The sequence below is a fragment of the Stylophora pistillata genome, chromosome 6 (assembly GCF_964205215.1).
Source record: "Stylophora pistillata chromosome 6, jaStyPist1.2, whole genome shotgun sequence".
Taxonomy (NCBI): Eukaryota; Metazoa; Cnidaria; class Anthozoa; order Scleractinia; family Pocilloporidae; genus Stylophora; species Stylophora pistillata.
Genome location: NC_142524.1, coordinates 13,302,522 through 13,322,052, shown reverse-complemented (window position 1 = coordinate 13,322,052; position 19,531 = coordinate 13,302,522). Strand labels below are relative to the sequence as shown.

At 36.7% G+C, this 19,531-nt stretch overlaps 2 protein-coding genes across 7 annotated transcripts in view; one reads left to right on the top strand and one right to left on the bottom strand.

The window, feature by feature from the left end:
• LOC111326476 (protein O-mannosyl-transferase 2) overlaps window positions 1-13,362 on the top strand; it is a 24,557-nt gene extending 11,195 nt beyond the window's left edge. For 4 of the 6 annotated variants that reach the window (XM_088726055.1, XM_088726057.1, XM_088726058.1 and 1 more), the window contains 15 exons: window positions 554-595; window positions 1,049-1,131; window positions 1,378-1,487; window positions 2,314-2,380; window positions 3,085-3,145; window positions 3,801-3,879; window positions 5,735-5,889; window positions 6,533-6,621; window positions 7,196-7,272; window positions 7,608-7,679; window positions 8,424-8,474; window positions 8,618-8,723; window positions 9,684-9,824; window positions 10,978-11,092; window positions 11,812-13,362. In XM_088726055.1, coding sequence (XP_088582181.1) covers window positions 554-595; window positions 1,049-1,131; window positions 1,378-1,487; window positions 2,314-2,380; window positions 3,085-3,145; window positions 3,801-3,879; window positions 5,735-5,889; window positions 6,533-6,621; window positions 7,196-7,272; window positions 7,608-7,679; window positions 8,424-8,474; window positions 8,618-8,723; window positions 9,684-9,824; window positions 10,978-11,092; window positions 11,812-11,917 — 1,354 coding nt within the window. In that variant the 3' untranslated portion in view covers window positions 11,918-13,362. The remainder of the gene's footprint in view (window positions 1-553; window positions 596-1,048; window positions 1,132-1,377; window positions 1,488-2,313; window positions 2,381-3,084; window positions 3,146-3,800; window positions 3,880-5,734; window positions 5,890-6,532; window positions 6,622-7,195; window positions 7,273-7,607; window positions 7,680-8,423; window positions 8,475-8,617; window positions 8,724-9,683; window positions 9,825-10,977; window positions 11,093-11,811) is intronic. The other 2 variants (XM_022930476.2, XM_022930478.2) reach the window with 1 other exon arrangement.
• On the bottom strand, window positions 12,489-19,531 carry LOC111326477 (uncharacterized). Its single transcript, XM_022930481.2, has 9 exons — window positions 19,329-19,531; window positions 18,202-18,334; window positions 17,465-17,567; window positions 17,224-17,292; window positions 16,877-16,978; window positions 16,684-16,730; window positions 15,488-15,522; window positions 14,856-14,973; window positions 12,489-14,463 (listed from the first exon to the last, which is right to left on the bottom strand). The coding sequence occupies exons 1-9, from the start codon at window positions 19,456-19,458 to the stop codon at window positions 14,310-14,312; spliced, it is 891 nt and encodes a 296-aa protein (XP_022786216.2). The 5' UTR covers window positions 19,459-19,531; the 3' UTR covers window positions 12,489-14,309.

Genomic DNA, 19,531 nt, shown 5'->3' with positions numbered 1-19,531 from the left:
AGTAAAGGTTGAGAAAACTACATGGACGAGGGGCTTGAAAACTAGTCAGACTTTGAGCAGGACATGATAACCCAATATATATCCGCTGCAGATATTGGGTTATCATGTCAAGTAAGTCTAAAGTATAAGAAGGTGAACTAGCTACCTTGTCAATGAGATATCATCTCTGTTCAATCTATTTTAATATAAGGACTGGAAAAAAAAAATTGGAGAAACCATGTCTAAAGGTCATTTTGTTGTACAGTTGTTGTTATGTTATTTCTTTGCTAATTAAAGGTATTTAATTTTGATTTATTCATTAAGATAGTGTGGCAGTCATTAAGTTTGATCATGGATTAGATTGTAACATGGAAAACTTATTTAGTGAAATGTACCTTTATTATTTACTTCTTAATTCCCTTGCATAACATGCCTGGTAATCTATCCTGTGAACAAAGCCAAAGGGGTTTTTTTTATAAGGAGAAAAGTATGCACCAGCAAAATTAAGGAGAACTGTTGCTGATGCAATGGAGCTTTCTGCTTTCAATAGCACATACTCTAATTCTTTTCCCAGTGGAATTCCAGCACTGATAGCGCACCAATCACTAGCAGTAAAGTGAGTCAAAAGAGGGCTTTTTTACTTGTAGTTTTTACTGCTTATTTGAACTAACCCTAATAAAGTGTTCCTAGCAGTAAAGCGAGTCAAAAGAGGGCTTTTTCACTTGTAGTTTCTACTGCTTATTTGAACTAACCCTAATAAAGTGTTCCTAGCAGTAAAGCGAGTCAAAAGAGGGCTTTTTCAGTAGTTTCTACTGCTTATTTGAACTAACCCTAATAAAGTGTTCCTAGCAGTAAAGCGAGTCAAAAGAGGGCTTTTTCCCTTGTAGTTTCTACTGCTTATTTGAACTAACCCTAATAAAGTGTTCCTTGATGAGCCCGCTGTATGAGCTTCCAGCCAAGAAAGTCAATTTAACTTGTAGTTTTGTAGTGAGAGAAAAGTTTTTAAGAACTTAATCAAAATGTGTAATATGTGTTTTAAAATTCTTACTCATTGTTTACCTTGATATAGTGGGCCAGGTGATGGGTTCTTTAGTTCTGCATTCCAGTCAACTCTAAAAGGAAATGTTCTTTACAAGAATGTGGTACCTGCAGGTATGTGAATGACATAACAGAATATATACAGACTGGCTGAATTGATTATTCAAAAATTCCAAAGTTTTGCTCAATAATGGTTTAGATACAGAGGAAGTTTTTCTTGCAAATGGAACTGAGTAATTTTTTCATGTATATTATTAGTTTGAAAATAACTAAAAAGTTACTCAGTATTCTATCTGGTCATTGGTGTTTTATTGTAATATTTCTGACTGATATTTTGAATTAACTCCTGTTTTTCTGCAGACCTTGCTTTTGGTTCAATCATTACAATCAAAAATACTCGGGCAGGAGGAGCTCTTTTACATTCACATCATCATCTTTACCCCAAAGAACATCCTCCTGAGCAGCAACAGGTCAGTGTGTTTTGTGATAAATTCCTCTTTAATCTGTGTTGGGTTGCGGCCCATTTTGACAAGATCCTGTTGTTACATACACTACAATACTGCTCAAAAAAAAAGTTGACTGTGCCTCTAAACTAGGGTCTCGACACTTGAAGTTTCAGAGAATCCAGGTGTGAGTAGAGTGTAGGGATGTTTTAGTAGAGGTTTGAGTTTTACGGGTAGAGTTTGAAGACGTTTGAGACAGAAAACAAAGAAATTTTGCGTGATTAACTTTTCACACATCTAGAAGCTACATATTGCCTTTATGTGTCTTTACAGCTCCCTGTTTCTTGGTTCTTTTGCTTGATGGTCCCTTTGTAAAGGGAACCAACTGGTAACTCTGTCTGCACACTCTTTCTAGTTTTAAGGGGTCCCTGTTTGTGTCTTCTTGAGGGCCATTTTGCAGAAAGGTCCCTACCAGTGACAGCATCTGCATGAGGTCTTTCCTGGACCAAATTGCAGTTGATGCCTTCTTGAGAATTTGTTTAGGCAGGTCTTAGTTGATGTCTCTATAAATACACTGCTGATGTTTGTGTGAGAGGCATTGTATCAATTTTGGGAACTGTATTGAGATTGTCTATATCAGGCTTGGACAGATGGGAATGGAATTGGAATGGAAATGGGAATTTCTTTATGGTTGCTGGCTTGGACATCCCACATTGGTGGGTCTTTCCCTTTTTGACTCGTGTATAAAATGTCTGACAAAAAATGAGATATCACAGTTACCACTGTACCAGTGACTATAGTTACCAGCTACTAGTAATATTTCATTCATCATAATTAAATGTTCCTTTCACAGATTACTTGCTACTCTCACAAAGATGACAACAACAAATGGTTGGTGAAAAAGGCTTACGAAGATTACAGTAAGTATATAGCAGACTCATCTATTATCCCTTTACAACTAACTGCAAATTCTTCATAATGTTCTCCATAATATTATGTTTCCTACGTATGATGCACGATCCTCGTAGTAGAGAACACTATTTATGCAAAAGCGAAAATCAGACCTGAAAAAAATCAGGCCTGTATGGGATTAGAACCACTGACCTCTGTGATACTAGTGCAGCGCTCTACCAATTGAGCTAACATCATTCGTATCCACAACCGCAGTTCAAAATATATGAACTTCATATATTCATTGTATCTGATTTATCATCACGGGTTTATTACGAATCAACTTAACGGCCTGCTCCCAGTTGGCTTGTTAGCTCAATTGGTAGAGTGCTGCACTAGTATTGCAGAGGTCAGTGGTTTTAATCCTGTACAGGCCTGATTTTTTTTCAGGTCTGATTTTTGCTATTGCATAAATAGTGCTCTCTATTGCGAGGATTGTGCATCATACGTATCTACAACCGCAGTTCAAAATATATGAACTTCATATATTCATTGTATTATGTTTCCTTTGATACATACAAGGAGAATTTGCCTAATAACCAAGTCAGAGCTTCTTGACCTCCTGATCATTTCCTTTATTCTCCTGACCTTATTATTTGATTCAGGGGTGATGCTGTTAGGAGAAATTACATGCTCATCACTTACTGTAATTTCTATTTACCTCACCTTACAGATGACCAACAACCTGTAGAATTCCTTAAGAATGGAGACTGGATTAGGCTGGAACATGTTGGGTAGGTTCAGCAATGTTGTTATTCATTTTAGTCCCGTAGACTCTTAACTTCGACAGGTACATTCTCCATATTGTTCTTCACTCATTTCTTATGGCACCAACAAGGAGAATCTAGTTAAAAATCAAGAGCTTTTCTCAGTTGTGATCATTTCCTTGAATCTCGTGGGCCTTATGTTTGATTCAGCAATGATACCTTGGTGAGAAATTAGATGCTAGCCACCCAAAGGGGTTCAGCGGCTATAAGATCTGATTGTTAATTCTCTCTGTAGCGGCTACACGTTTTCTTGAAAATAAGTTGTGGGAATTTGTTATTAAATCGAGATAACAACTTTTATCTGATAAGTTGTTATCTCATAACCTGTTTGCTGAATATTATACAGATAAAATAGGGAGAGGTTACTTGTTAATAACTTCAGAGAGTTAAAGAGTTAATGGAGTTAACGAATAGCTGATTCCATGTTGTAGTGAATCTCTCCAGTGCTAGATCACAGATGAGGAGTGACACACTTGGGTGCACCTGACTTGCTGTTTTTTTTTTTTTTTGTCCTCACCACATTTTGATGTGGTCTGTAATCTATTACTGAACAGATGCTCTCCAAATACATGTACATGTTCATGTAACATGTGAAAATGATCATGTGCTAACTTTATTTTAGAACCAAGAGGAATCTTCACAGTCATCAAGAAAAAGCACCACTCACCACCCATCATAATCAAGTAACAGGTTATGGAGATGTGAGTATTAACAGTTATACAATAAGTATGATGCACAATCCTCGCAGTAGATAGCGCTATTTATGGAATAGCGAAAATCAGACCTGAAAAAAATCAGGCCTGTACGGTACTCGAACCACTGACCTCTGCGATACTTGTGCAGCGCTCTACCAATTGAGCTAACAAGCCAACTAGGAGAAGGCCGTTAAGTTGATTCGTAATAAACCCGTGAAAGTGATAAATGAGATATGATGAATATTATGAACTTCATATATTCATCGTATCTCAGTTATACAATAACTTATAACAGAATTTGTGTGGATCAATAATCATTAGACAGAATCAACCGATGGACCCTTTGACTCCCAAGATCTGATTGTTAATTCTCTCCTCTAGCTGCTACACATTTCTTAGCAAATTAGTTACAAGAGTTCTGTGTTAGATCAAGATAACAACTTCTTACTGTCATCTTGCTGGATAATTTATGGATATTTTAGGGAAAAGTTACTTGTTAATAACTTCTGGGTGTTAAATGGTTAATAAAATTTAATTGTTCGGTTAACGTGGATGGATTCTGTCAAAGTTGTGGTGTGCTGTTGTATAAAAGGGGTTTCAGTCTCTGAAGTAGTATTTGAATTGACCTGCATAGGGTCTCAGTGCATTTATAAAGCAAGCGCCAACATTATTTCTGTCACCATACTGTATTTCTTTGAATGAGTGCCCATGCCAGGGCTCGACACTAACTTTTCAACTTACTAGCCAAGTGTCTATCGTGACATCTTAGTTGCTTTTAGATGTTACTACAATTTCAGTCTGTTTACTAGCCAAACTGGCCGATGGAAATTGAAAACCACTAGTCAAAACTGAATTTCTACTAGTCTGTGGCTAGTGGGCCACTGTTAGTGTCGAGCCCTGCATGCTCTAATAAGTGCCCTTTTCCGAATAAGTGCCCACCCCCCCTCCTTTGCTACCTTTAAACGAGGGGACACAAGAAAAACCTGTTTTTAATGCTACTTGAATCAGCACAGGTTGATAATTTCTTAGTAAGTGGCCTGGCTCGATTAAATGCCAATCCTTCCAATAAGTGCCCCTCCTCTTAGTTGAAATTTGAAACAAGTCCCCAGGCATTTATTCAAAGTTTAGTTTAAGTTTAAGTTTAATTCATTCGCCACACGAATGGCAGGAGAAAGGAACAGAACTTTCGTTCCAATTGACACCTAACCCCTTTTTTTACCCACCCATCCCACCCCGGGGAGGACATCCATCACACAGTAATCTCGTGTGTGGGAAATTAACGTCTCCTGCCCCGACCCTGCAGGAGACGGGACCTCCATTTATTTGTCTCTATCTGAGAAAACTAGAGAGTCTAACCATTTGCAGATATTATTACAAAGGCAGCACTTTCTTCTCAGTTAATTAAAGACCCCGAGTGTTGGTCTGGCTGGAATTGAACTCACGACCTCCCACACAACAGTCCGGCGCTCTACCAATTGAGCTAACCGGGAGGCAGAAATACAGAATATAAATCCTTCCTTTCAATCGATAACTCATCTTACAATTGTACATAATTATATCTTATTAACCAAGCGCGAGGGCTGTACTGGGAGAATATCGGCCCGAGGTCTTGACAGTACGGACCGAGGGCCGATATTCTTCCAGTGCGGTCCCGAGCAAGCTTGGTTAAAAAGAGATTTATTACACAACTGAAGTTCAAAGGGACACAAGTGCGGTATCATTCGGGACCATTCGGGACAGTGCCTGGTCCAATACTGAGAGAATATTGGCCGGCAATAGAGCATTTTGATTGGTTGATTTTAGTTATTGGCTCTCTGACTTCCCAAGTTGTGTAATAATTCAATTTACTAAATTCTTCTAGAATGGGAAAGGAGATGCTAATGATTTTTGGCGTGTGGAAGTTGTGAGTGGTGAAGGTGAAGATGGACGAATTAAGACTGTAAAGACAGTTTTCAGACTTGTTCATGTTAACTTGGGCTGTGCTCTTCATGGAAGTACACAGGTCCTACCAAAATGGTGAGTGGTGAATACCAGTACTTCCTTCCAGCTTGATGAAGGGATTCTTCAAAATAGAAATTCATGCATCTCTATTTATTAATTTTATAAGTGTCTGTCTATCACTAAGTCATCATTCAACTCTTTCACTCCAACAATCTTATTAGAAATTCTCTTTGCTATCTGCTATGCAATTCTTATAATGCTACTTTGGCGAATTTGTTATTGGATCAACTAATAATCCCCTATTGATATTTTTCTCTAATTTATCCTCATGAGTTGTCTGCTTGATATTGTGTTAATAAAATATCTGTGAGGATAAGGTCTTTCTTGGTCCCTCATGGGAGTTTAAAGGTTAAGGTGTCTGGTTGCAGAAGCTTGTATGTGTGGATGTCAAGAAAATGTCAATAGCATAAATGTCTTTCACCTTTCAGGACTTAAATTGATTCAAGAAATGCAAAACAAAAAACAAAAAAAGAAAAAGCAATCAAGCAATGCATAATAACCCTTGGGTAGTCATCATAAGTCTACTTTGTATTTTATCTGTTACTGAGGATAGCTAGTCCTAACTTAAGAGTTTTATTCCAGTTTAGCAATTTTGTAAATGTTAGTGTGTAAAAGATGTTCAAATTTGTTCAGCAACAGTTTCCATTTTTTTTTCCAGGGGATGGGAGCAGCTGGAGGTCACTTGTAATCCCATAGTACATCATTCACATAATCTTTGGAATGTTGAGGGTCATGAAAACGAAAGAGGTGAAAATAGTACCAGGCGCTTGCATATTTTTTGGGCTACTCATATCTAAAATGTCATCTAATATGGTGATACAAATGATCAAAATGCCTGTTTTGATTTGAATCATTCATGATGAACAGCATTATATTTGTCTATTCTTTTTTTTTTTATTATTTCTTTTGTCAATTACCCTTGTACTGTCAGGTAAATATTTTATACCTAAGCCTATCTAATATATATATCTTATCAACCAAGCGCGAGGGCCGTAGTGGGAGAATATCGGCCTGAGGTCTTGACAGTACGGACCGAGCACAGCTCAGTCCATACAAAAAAGACCGAGGGCCGATATTCTTCCAGTACGGTCCTGAGCAAGGTTGGTTAATAAGAGATTTATTATAAGACTGAAGTTCAAATGGACACAAGTGCGGTATCATTTGGGACCATTGGGGACAGTGCCTGGTCCAATACTGAGAGAATATTGACCGGCAATAGAGCATTTTGATTGGTTGATTTTAGTTATTGGCCCTCTGACTGCCCGAGTTGTGTAATAAAACAAACTATTGTAAAATGATGTCCTGTTTTCTTTGCATTTAGTTCCAAAGTCTGCATCTGACTTTTACAAGCCCTCATTTCTTGGTAGTGTCTATGAATCACACATCGTCATGGCTCAGGTATGTTATCAGTGCAGCAGTTATTGTGATTTCCAGAAAATACACCAAACTGCCACAGTAATTCTTTCAGGCTAGGAGATTAAATAGGAAGTGGATGATTGTATGGAAAACAAAAATAAAGTTAGAAGAACTAGCAGAGCAGTACTTTGCAAGATGTTAACATCTTGACTTTGGGAACCGGACTTTGAGTGTGATGCTGAACAAAATTGCTTGAAATTCATGAAAAGTATCTGATGAGTCTCTTAGCCAAGAAACCCTGTGTCATACAAGCCACAAAATTCTTTTTCACCATTATTTCATCCTGCCTTTATGATTGACATTGTTTTTGTCTACAGACCAACTCGGGATTCAAACCAAAGGAAGGAGAAGTGACATCACAACCCTGGCAGTGGCCAATTAACTACCGGGTTAGATAGATAGATTAAAAAAGATGTTCAATTTTTTATTTCACCAAGAGCTTAGAAATTTACCACCATACTTATTCCATTTAATCACACAATGCTTTTGACTTTGCTGATGTTAGCAGTATGCAGAAGGTGTCTCACTAAATTACAAGTAATCCGTCCTTTTCAATGAAGTTTATGGTGAGAATAAAAAAAATATCAGTTGATATTGACATGCGTCATGGAACTCTGGCTTAGTCTGTATTTTTAACACCTCTTTCCCAATTAATGTTATAACATAACCAAAGTAAAGCACGTGCTCTGATTGGTCAATTTAGCATCCCCCATTTGCCCATGGGTGTACGCTGCTTACGTGAGCAAATGCAAAGACTATTTTTCCGCGCACGCTTGTTTTTTCTGGTTGTGTAAGATTTGTTAAATAAAACGGAACTCTTTAGCTACAATGTATCAATGTTACGTTATAAAACAAATGGTAAACACCACAGCATACACTATTGAGTTATGGATGCACTTGGGAGGTTTGCTAAGCACTCAAGAAGCTAGAGTTGCTCTTGGCTATCGCCTCGAGTGACTCTTACGCTTCTTTCGTAAAACCTACAAATTTAAGCTTAGAATACTAATTTATAAAAATTCGTAAAAATTCATACAACGAAGACTGCTAACGCCTGCAGGCACATAGATAGCCACATAGATGGCCACACATCTTTTGGTTAGATATTGCTCACTTTACAATATTTCATTTTCCAGGGTCAGGTGTTTTCTGGCGGAGATTATCGTGTCTACCTTCTTGGCAATCCAGTGAGTTTTTGTTTTACTTTCAAAGAAGACACTTAAAAACATGTAACTTGCATTTTTATATAACAAATTGAAGTAAGTAAATAATTGAAGTAAGGAAATAAATGATTCACTCTTGTTATTCTTTTTCTCCATCATCTCTTCAGGTTATTTGGTGGTACATACTGGGAATTATGTGCCTGTTTGGCCTGCTGTATTGTTTCCATGCCGTAAGAACACAAAGAGGCTTAACCGATCCACCTGTAGAACTAGGTACAAGCTTCCTCCTTGCTTCTCTTTAGCTGTGTGTTTTCACCTACAATGTAGCAATGTGTTTTCACTGTTTAATTTGAATTTGTTGTCAGTGGTGGCTTGTTAATCTCTCCCTGAGTGAGAATTAAGCTTTGTATTAACTGTACAATACTTTATTTCAGAACAACATACAAATACATACTACTTATTAAGAAAAAGGAAACCCAGAGGTTAACCCTATATCAAGGGTCTCCTATTTATGTATAAAATCTTACAGAACTAGTTAATAAAAATATAAAAAAGTCAAATAAGAAGCAGCTAAATATCATAAATATAAAATGGCGATTCAATAAATATTCATATGTTTCTTCAGTTTTGATTTAAACTCACTAACGTTAGGGGTGTCACAAAAATTGAATACATTAATAGGAAGATTATTCCAGGGTTTGATAATTCTGACAAAGAAAGAATTTTTGTAGCAGTTCAGTTTTGCGAGTTTGAGTTGTAGTTTATGTGGATGGTCAGATCTCGACTTAGTGTTTTTACAAAGTTCAAAATAGTCACTGAAATTTAATCCATTTAGATTGAATACAGTTTTATAGCATTCCACTAAGGAAAGGAAATCTCTCCTTAGTACTAAAGAGTTCCATTTAAGAATTTTACACCTCTCCTTATACACCATCTCCTGTCTTCTTGTATGTTTAGCAGGGCTTGACACTAGCTAAGTGGCTAGTGACATCCTAGATGTTACCACAATTTTAGTTTGTTTACTAGAAGTGAATTTTCACTGGACTAGTGAGGCTACCATTAGTGTCAAGACTAGTGGGCTACCATTAGTGTCAAGCTCGACTTTGTCGTGGCAGCTTATCAATCTCTCCATGAGAGATTTAGATTGCAGGGCTAAGTAGTTTGTAATTTCATTCACAAGCTAGGTCACTGTGGGGATCAAGATGTATAAAGTATCTCTCTATCTGTTTTCAGCTCGCAGAAAAAGAATGGAGTCAGCCTCTGGTTGGTTGTTCCTTGGTTGGGCCTTGCATTATTTTCCCTTTTATGCCATGGGACGTGTGTTGTACTTCCATCACTATTTTCCTGCTTATCTCTACAGCGCCATGATGGCAGGTTTGTCATAAACTAGACACATCATCATTATTGAGAAGTATTAATTTTTTTAAGTTTCAGGCTGATTGTAGAATTCCATTTGGCAATGAATGCAAGAAATCTGTTAGTAGAATTTGTTGAGTAGCATTGGAAACAACCTCTCCTGGCATTTGTTTGCTTATTTGCAATGTTTTTTGGCATACCATAATTATTTCCTCAAATTGCCACCTGCACTCAAATAAGTACTCTCCCCTGAATAAGTGCTAACCTGTTAGGCCAACTTGTCAAATAAGTACCCCCTTGAACAAGTGTCCCCCCCCCTCCCTCCCTCACATTTTTAAATTTGTATGGCTACAAAAAAATGTTTCTCTGGCCAGTTTTTTCTATTTGCTTAAAAATGTTTCTCTGGCCAGTTTTTTCTATTTGCTTAAAAATGTTTCTCTGGCCAGTTTTTTCTATTTACTTAAAAATTTTTACCTTCAACTACTAGGGAATCAGTGAGGGAGAAAGGTTTCTTTTTGGTTCTAGTTAAATCAATCTCCTTGTGCTTGCAGAGTTCCTCTGTGTACATTATTCTGTTCCTTTAATTTTTGTCTTATTGGTGCCCTCTTGGTAAATGCCTTACCTTCCCAGGCATTAGACTTTTCTCTAACCTTCCGTGTCATCTTTTTATTTTATAAGCAAGCAAGTCTTTCCCCTTTTTCTTAAACAGACAGAAAATGTTAATTATTATATTGACTTTAAGTCTATGTGGATAATATAAAAGTTTTTGTTTTTAAAATTTAGCCAAAATTAAGGTATAGTTTGTCAAAAGTAAAAGGTGTTAAGTCCCTCCTTCAAATAACCCCTGCCCCTCCCTGTTGAACGGACATTTTAAATAAGCACTTAGGTGCTTATATACTCAAGGAAATACAGTATACACAGATTGACAGATTGATTTTGACCTAGCCCTAACAAGACCCCTTGTAAACCTATTAGTGGCTTGATTTGCTTGGCAACTTGAACTATCTCAGGGGTGAAACTGCTTGTGCTGGTTGCACCAACAATAGCCTTTTTGCTGGCTTAAAAACTCCCTGGGAGTGAAGACACTGTGAAGATCCATTCTCTTCGGTTACTGGTAATTTTCTCCAGTATTTTATATTTAGTATAAGTAAGTTTATTGTTTGATTTCCAGGTATAGTGAGCCAGTATATGTGCAAATCAGTAGCCTTGCTTCCCAAGCTTGACAGGATTAAAGAGATGGTTTACTACAGTACTATATGCTTCCTTCTGGCTGGATGTATTATCAGGTAGTTTAATCCATTAAACACTAACATAAGCATGCATATTCTCCATATTGTTCTCTGTACATTTCCTAAGGTGCTGACAAGGAGAATTCATGTGACAATCAAGAGCTTATAATTATAGTTGTCGACCATTTCCTTTCTTCTTATGGCCTTAATGTGTGATTTGGAGTTGATAATAAAAGGAGATATTAGATAGTAGGCACTCTTGGGAGGTCTTAGGAGTTTTGTGTTACAGGAAGGTACCTTGAGTCTGTCACAATTACAAACTAAATCACTTCTGTAGTAAAGTGATCAAAAAGTTGTTTGATAATAAACTGAATGCACTAGGAAATAATGATTATTTATGTGATGGACAGACAGATTGTGGAATCCTTATTTAAAATCTCCAATGGATCTTACTCTGTAATGCACATTGCACTGGAGAGATCTGACTTGTAAGTATAACAAGTTAATCTTGGCAGGACCATAGTGAGATCCCAGGGAAATTATGGTAAGATCTTCTTGGTGTGATTCCTCTTTGGCCAATGGTGGCCAGATCTTTGGGACTGTAGGATTACATGTGGCAGGGGCAAGGGAATCTTAGTGCATTCGCGATGACATTTTGAATTGTTACCTTGAGAAGTGGCCATGGTTGCACTGTCACCTCCATCTTTACAAGTGAAAATCTGTAGTGTGTGATGAAACTAAAATATCACTTATTATTTCATTTTGTTTCTTAACAGTTTCTGGTTATTCCGAGGACTCTCCTATGGCATGTCTGGCCCTATGGCTCATCTTCCTGACTCTACTGCTGCAGTCTACAAGTGGATGGACAGCTGGGAGGTGTAGCATGGTGCAAGTGACCAACTATTTATACCACAAGGATGCAACAAATGATCCAACTATGCATACATTAGTGATACAATTTATCTTGTATGCATAGATGTTAAATTTCCACAAGACCTATGCTTTTAAAATTTTTTAGGTAGACAAGAAATGACATTTTAGAGAGTACAGTTTGGCCAGGTCACAAAAATGCCAAACTCCAACACTCTGGATCAAAGGGATAGCAGGGTAGACCCCCCACCTAATTTGAAATAGAGTGAAAAGTATTATTTAAATTGTGATAATAACTACTGGTAAGAGTAAAGTAAAAATGTCTGCACATTTCACTTTGAGAAAGATATTTTTCTTATCAATGATATAGATACCTACCGACCAAACCTGTCTGTTTTGGAATTTTTTTTTTTTTGAGTTAGTGAAGTGAGAATAATTTGGATTTTTAACTCTGGAGATTTCAATGGTGGAGATGATTATGATTACAAGTGCATAATGATGATGATTTCAGTGACAAATTCTGGTGATGGTGACGACAATCTCTACAACCACCACAACAAATTTACAATGATAACCATATAAACATCTTTACAAGTTTTTATTTCACCATTTGTGCCTACTTATTTAAGTATTACCAAATTTGGGCAATACATTACTATCATGTGTTACCTGAAATCAGTCAGGTTCAAATTCTCAAGGTATTTTTACCACAGACAAAAACCACATTTGAAAAATTTAGGAAAAAGTTCAGAAAAAATTTATTAATGAGGTGCATCAGAATAGATTAAGGGACAAGCAAATCAAGAGAAATCACTAGTCTACAGTTTGCCTTTACTGTAAACTTGTACAGACTCTGATTTAGTAGAGTTACGAATACTATTTAATAAATTGTCACTAGAGAGTAAAAGTTGATGCAGTTTAATGTACTCATCAAGAATCCCTTGAAATATTTCTAATCTTTTTAATAGTGATTTCTACAGGGATTAGTTTTCTGTCTATCTAATGTTTTCTAAAATACTGATCTATGAAAATTAAAAGCATTTGGGAATTACACTTAACATTTTTACACAAAGACTTAGAATACATAACATGTAGCTAACGTATTTATAATTTGAAATGGTATGAACCCAAAGGACTCTTTCTAATAATGAAGCCTTACCTTAGAAGCGAATGATATGTAATTTTTCTTCGCTATGATTTTTCGTTAAGCTATAGTGATTAATGATTTTGTGACTAAAGGGCAATAGTCAACCCCATACAATCTAAACATAAACAACAATTGCATTCCCTGACAAGGTCATTGTAAAATGGTATGCAGTGTAACATATTTCTAACCTTACTTGGGTTGCCTGTGACACAAATGTTGTCTATCAAATGGTTTCAGAAAGAAAAAAAAAAAACGTAATTCATGTATTAGTGGGTATGGTCAATAAAATGATGCTTCCATTGTTTGAATACCACAGACTCACTGGTGTACAATCAATTCGATCGATAGCAGTCCCTGGGACTTGTAAGGATGTGGCAGTTTTCCAAAAGTATTTGGTCTCTTGATCACACCGATATTTTTAAGAATTTAATTAATGGTTTTTGAATTGTCAGGGTGTACATGAATGCAACCAAGGCTATTAATGAAAAAATATGTACAAAATTTATACACAATGAATGAAATATGAAAAAAAAACTAGGGAATCTCTCCATATAGTAGATAAAAAATTTCAGTAGTTACTGTGTTTATATCTCTCTCTTGTAATTAATTTCAAACAAACGAAGAATCTCTTGTCCTTCAGGTGATAATTGATTGATTTTGAGGAATTTTTAATCAGTTGTTAAAAGTATCTAGGGTTGCATTACCTTTAGAGCTCTTTTTGTTTGAATGTTGTAAACAAAACCAAACTAATCACATTGACCAATCAGAAGAAAGGAAAATGAAACTTGAAGTAAACACAACTATACTGCATAAAGGGCAGAAAAATGGGGGTGACCAAGTTGTGGTTGGTTGTAGTTTTGCATCTGATTGATGGAGAGAGGGAAAGGAGTTTTTTTGGCCAATTGCAAAACCAAGGCAATCCACTGAGGATTACTTTCACTGAGTTGAAACTGCTCTTCTGTTCTACACTCCTTGACCAGCTGAGACAGTTTGTACCACTCTCCTCACCAATTAGAGGCTTTGAAACTCTTTACAGAGGCCAATTTAAATTATTGACTCATCAAAACCAAAATTTGTGACTTAGTCTCATCTGCGCCCCTACAATTAAGGCAGGTGTTTACTTTGAGTGCCCATTGGCCCCTTGAGAAATTTACCTTGCTCTGATTGGCTGTTGCTATTACCTTGGTTTTAATTTTACAGCACTTGACTGAAAAGCACTAATTAATTCATGTTATAGTACTGTTACATTTAGAAATGTCAGTCTATTTGCTCAATAGAGAGAATGCCTTGAGGAACATAAGGGTATGGATTCTCTCCAAAAGGATTTTTGCGTACAACCACACCCAGCTTGTGTACTAGGATATCATCAATAGTATGCAAGTCTGTTGGGTGCACATGTATGCATCCAAGACTGTTGAAATAGAAAAATAAATTAAAAAGGACAGTGAGATTTGAAATGGAGCTTGAAAGAGTCTTTCTTTTTCAAAAATATCCATCCAAAGGTGAATTCATTGATAAAATAAAGAAAGTATGGTTTAAATGTCTTTTGGACTTGCAAGGCTTACATCAGCTAGTCTGGCCTCTCTCTCTGGGTTTGGGGAAAATGCATGAAGAAACCATTTTTTCAAATTAAAATAATTCAAACAATTTGAAGAAAGAAGGATAAAACTCTGAATCGTGTGATTTTAAACCAAACTCTCTGGGCTTCCAAGATAGGAAATGTTGGGAAGACCATGTGGGGGATTGATATTCAGATCTTGGAAGTTAAAGGGTTTTGTGAAACAGAGTTGTAAGTTGCTTTACCTGTTAGGCATAGGTTCAGATGGATTCCAATGATCCCACTCTCCTGTATGCAATAGAATTCCACTCCTGTAGTCACTTAGAAAGGTGTCATCTTTGTTTTTTCCAATTGCAGCATTTCCTGTTGGCCAAGCCATGAAAAATCAGGTTGCTCATTGACTCAATCAAACTTTTCAATCAGTGACAACTTTGAATGAGACATGAACAAATGAAGCCTGAGATTTCTAAGTTACAGTTTATGTCTATAATATTGAGAAAATGGTGAAGAGGAAAATGTTTCCTAATTCATGAATACTTTGAGGGTTCCCGAAAGTTCTTTTGGAATCCAGGATTTAGCTGATTCAAAGCCTAGCTAGCTTTCAGGATATATACGGGAGAAGAGGAGACAGGGCTTGAAGTTGTATAATTACATTGAGGGGACTTCTCAATTGGAATAACATATTATAAAAGGACTAAAATACAGGAGGTTAAGTGACAAAATTGGATGGAAAATCAAGCTTTCAAACAGAGATACAATGGGATTACAATAATCTGGTGAAAAAACCTTGTGGTCATGAAATTGAAGGAGAATGTTAGACCCCTTTGGCCCTTAATGCCCCCCCCCCCCCCAAAGTCTTGTAAGATGTTTTTGTTACCTTTTAGACCTTTGACTGCTCGTATGACAGGATACCTATACACAAAGGAAATACGATTATTTTGTTTAATAATGACTAATAAAAATAAGTTCACACCTGTAAGCATTTTTTAACCCTTTAACATTACATCAGTATGCATATTCTCTAAACTGTTCTCTATACAGATAGATAGATACTTTATTATAAACACCTTGCAGCCATGGGCTGAATTACGGAATATTTACAAGTACAGATGATAAAAAGGACGTGTAAAATATTACAACTTCGTCGTTAAGAAAGAAGGAAAATTATCTACATCTTATAAATATGGCTAAAAATAAAACTATTTTTCAAGCGCTCGGTTTTGCATATGGGGAGAGTGAAATCACTTTTGCGCCTCAGTGCGTATCTACAACTCTTCCTTTGGGGGAGGAGGCTGTGGAGTCTATGGGTGGGGTTACGGACTATCTCGTCAAACAGGTTGGTTGAGATTTTTTCCCTCCTCTCGTGAAGTTTCGGTAGGCCAGCCGTTTCTAGTGCTACACAATATGACAGGTTAGGATAGATAATTCTGAGTGCCCTTCTTTGGATCCGTTCCAAATCTTCACTGATGTAGTTTGGTAGAGAACGGTGGAATACAGGACTTGCGTATTCCAAGACGGGCCTAATACATGTCACATAGAATTGCACAAGTTCGCTTGGTGCAACTCCGGATCTCTTGCGAACTTGTGCATTTCCTAAGGTTCTGACAAGGAGAATTTGTTGAACAATCAAGAGTTTCTTTAGTTTGTGATCATTTTCTATATACTTGTGATCCAAATGTTGGATTCATGGGTGATATGTAAAATATAACTATGAGTTCACGGAAGTGCCAAGTAGTTACGTAAACCAAACGATTTTACAAGCACACTGGCAAAGAGGCCTGAATTTAAAATGAAAACCTAATGGTTGACAAAGCTGAATTTAGACCCCCATTTATTTTTTACTTGAAAATATATCTATTTATAAACTCTTTCACTCCCAGAAATGATTAACTCCAGGTACAATATCCATATGTTATCCAGCAAATGGGTAATGAGAATATATTCATAGTTATAAGGTAGAGATTGTTTTCTTGATCTAACACTAAATTCTCATAACTAATTTACAAGGAAATGTGTAGCAACTAGAGGGGATAATTAACAATTAGATCTTGAGAGTTAGTGTTTAGTACTTACGGGCCAAATGATTTTAGGTTTGGCTCAGGACTGTTGAGGTCAAATGTCTATCATTGTAAAAAGGAGAAAAATTAAAAAAAATATCAGACACTGTATTGCAATACTACAATAAGGTTAAAAAAATATCAGACACTGTATTGCAATACTACAATAAGGTTAAAAAATATTGAAAATTTCAATAAGGAATTTGTACCACAAGTCCAGTTGGAGTGTTTCCATCTATTGTAAGCTGATTTATTTCTTTGCCAGTGGCATCCATGGCACCATGGCAACGTGCACGGAATGTATGCATGACCTGTGTTTTGGAAAAAAATTATTTTTATTTAATTTGCAGAATTTCACATTAATTGGTTCAAAATTGGTTTATCTTCACTCTCTGTTTGTCTCCTATTTGTGGTATGTGTCATGCATGACACTCCACAATTTCAATGTACAAAACAGGAAATTAAAAAACAATTTTAATAACTATTATCCTATTCTTAGTCACAAAAAAGCTATTAAATGTTAAAAAATTAAGAATTTGTTCATTTAATATACTACCTTGTTATTTGAGTCATAAAGTGTGCCAATTGTTTCAATCGTCCGATCTTTGTACACAGGAATATGCACCTGCAAATATTGATTAAAAAATCAGTATGGACATGAAGCTCTAGTAATTCTTTATCAGCAGGTCAATTATAGATGGTTTTCAGATCACCATTTCATAACAAGTCATTTGGACTTAACGAGCACACTTATTTTCCCCTTATGTGACAGAGAGATTTTTTATTCTACTGTTTACCTTAAATTTATACCCGGAAGGGACAGTGTGATCATCTTTATATCCATCATACATCAGTTGCTTGAGAACAAGAGAGGCTGTTGTTGTATTGAATATTCCATTGCTGAAATAAAGGCAAATTTTAACATTCAGACACCTGTAAGTTTTATCATACATAACCTCTTACGTTCAAGACTTGCAGATTACAAAGCTATGAAACTTTGGGTCAGAAGTCAAAAGTCAGGTTTAAGATTTTGCAACAAAGCCTTGTGAGTGCAGGTATTTTTTCAGACCCATTCCTGTCAACCCTACACACATTGGCTTCCACTATGGTTTTTTAAGGGATTGCTAAACAGGGCCAAACAGATCATAAAATAAATTATATTCTTTCAGTGACCTGTGCACTGGTCTTTCTGGTTTCTTTTAGGCCAACTGGAATTGTACAAAAAAGCATTGGGTAAAACTGAGCACTCCAAATGAAAGATGGCAGGGTCTGGTGTGAAAATGAAAGAAAGGCTGCTTTTTAAACCTTCCCTACCCCCTCCCTTTGTGTAACACTTTTTTCTGTTAGCATATGCCCCAAACCTGATTGAGTTCAGCTTCGCACATACCTCTCCCACTTGGTTATAAGAAAAAGCTGGTTCACGGGACGATGAGTATGGAATGCAAATGTTATATATTATCACTTAACAAAAAGTCAAGCTCATCTAATTGTCCACAAATGTGTCATGATTCTTCATTGTTATGTTGAGCTATACCTTGGCAGACCATTTCCCTTTTGGTAGCTGGCTACAGCCTCACTGGTTTCCCTATCGTACACACCACTTTTTTCAATGGGCCTCACAAATGGTGATCTCAGCAGTAGATTTTGTAGGATTACAACATCTTTACCTGTTTTAAGTTAAAAAAAAAATTCTGAGCAAAGGCATGTCGACCAGTTGGTATCATCCCTGCAGAGCATCAAAATTTAAGGGGGGGGGGTGGGTGGGTAGCAGTTGTTAAGAAGCAACTGGAAAACCTTCACGGAAGGTTGCACATGTTGTTGTAAGCTTTTGTGCCGTCTTGTTAGCTTTAACATCTCCTACTTTTCTGTCTGACATTTCCCAGTCCGAAGGAGTGGGGCTACTTAGAAGGTTTGGGTTATGATTTTGGGTATGATTTTTCCCTTCCATAAATGGATGAAAAATGTTTAGACGTACTATCGAAACACTTAATTAGTAATGCGTCAATTTAGATAACGAATGCGACAGGTTATGTGCCCAGTTAAGTTCGAAACAAAACAACGACAAAAATAGGCTTTTTTAACTCGCATTTTCACATTTTCGAGTTTGGAAAAATCCTTCATCAAAAATAATTCCTCAACTAACTCAAAAGTGAATGATTTGTGGTCATTTTGTACTCCGTGCAAAGTTTGATAAAGAAGTGTCCTCACAATATTAGACACAGAAGAACGTCGTGTAAAAAAATATGGAGTCAGATTTCGAGCAGTTAAATTTGTTCGAAGGAATAGGAAGGACTTTGAAACTCTCACATAACAAGAAGATGAGCAAACTTGAGTTTCTACCCGATTTAACGGGGGAATATAGGAACTCTTGGCTAAGTTATGCAAATTAAGTTTGGGTTTCCAAGTACCTTTGTTATCATTAAAAAAATGACAAGAAGAAATCGCTGAAAATATAGCATCGATCCCTCTCTATAAGAACTGAACTTAAGCCAGCACACTTTATCAATATGACTCTAATGCTAAAAGCATTCGAAAGGCAGGTTTCACCCTGTATTTGTGCCACCGTGAGGAAAATGTCGCGATGAATAGGTCCCGTCTATTCATTCGGCCGAATTCGTTTCTTAAAAAGTTGTCCTAAATTATCAGTACTTGCACGATTACCTTCCATAGGCGGGTTCTCCAGAGATAAAACTTTGCTGAACGGTGCTGGAAAACCGCCAACTTTGAAAGAAATCTCAGCTACACTGTACAGAAGTGCAAAAGAGAGAGAAAACGCTAAGCGATTAACCATCGCGACAAGTTCTTAATCGTAGTTGCGACTACGTGCGATACAATCCCGGAAATGAATACTTCTATTGGGCAAA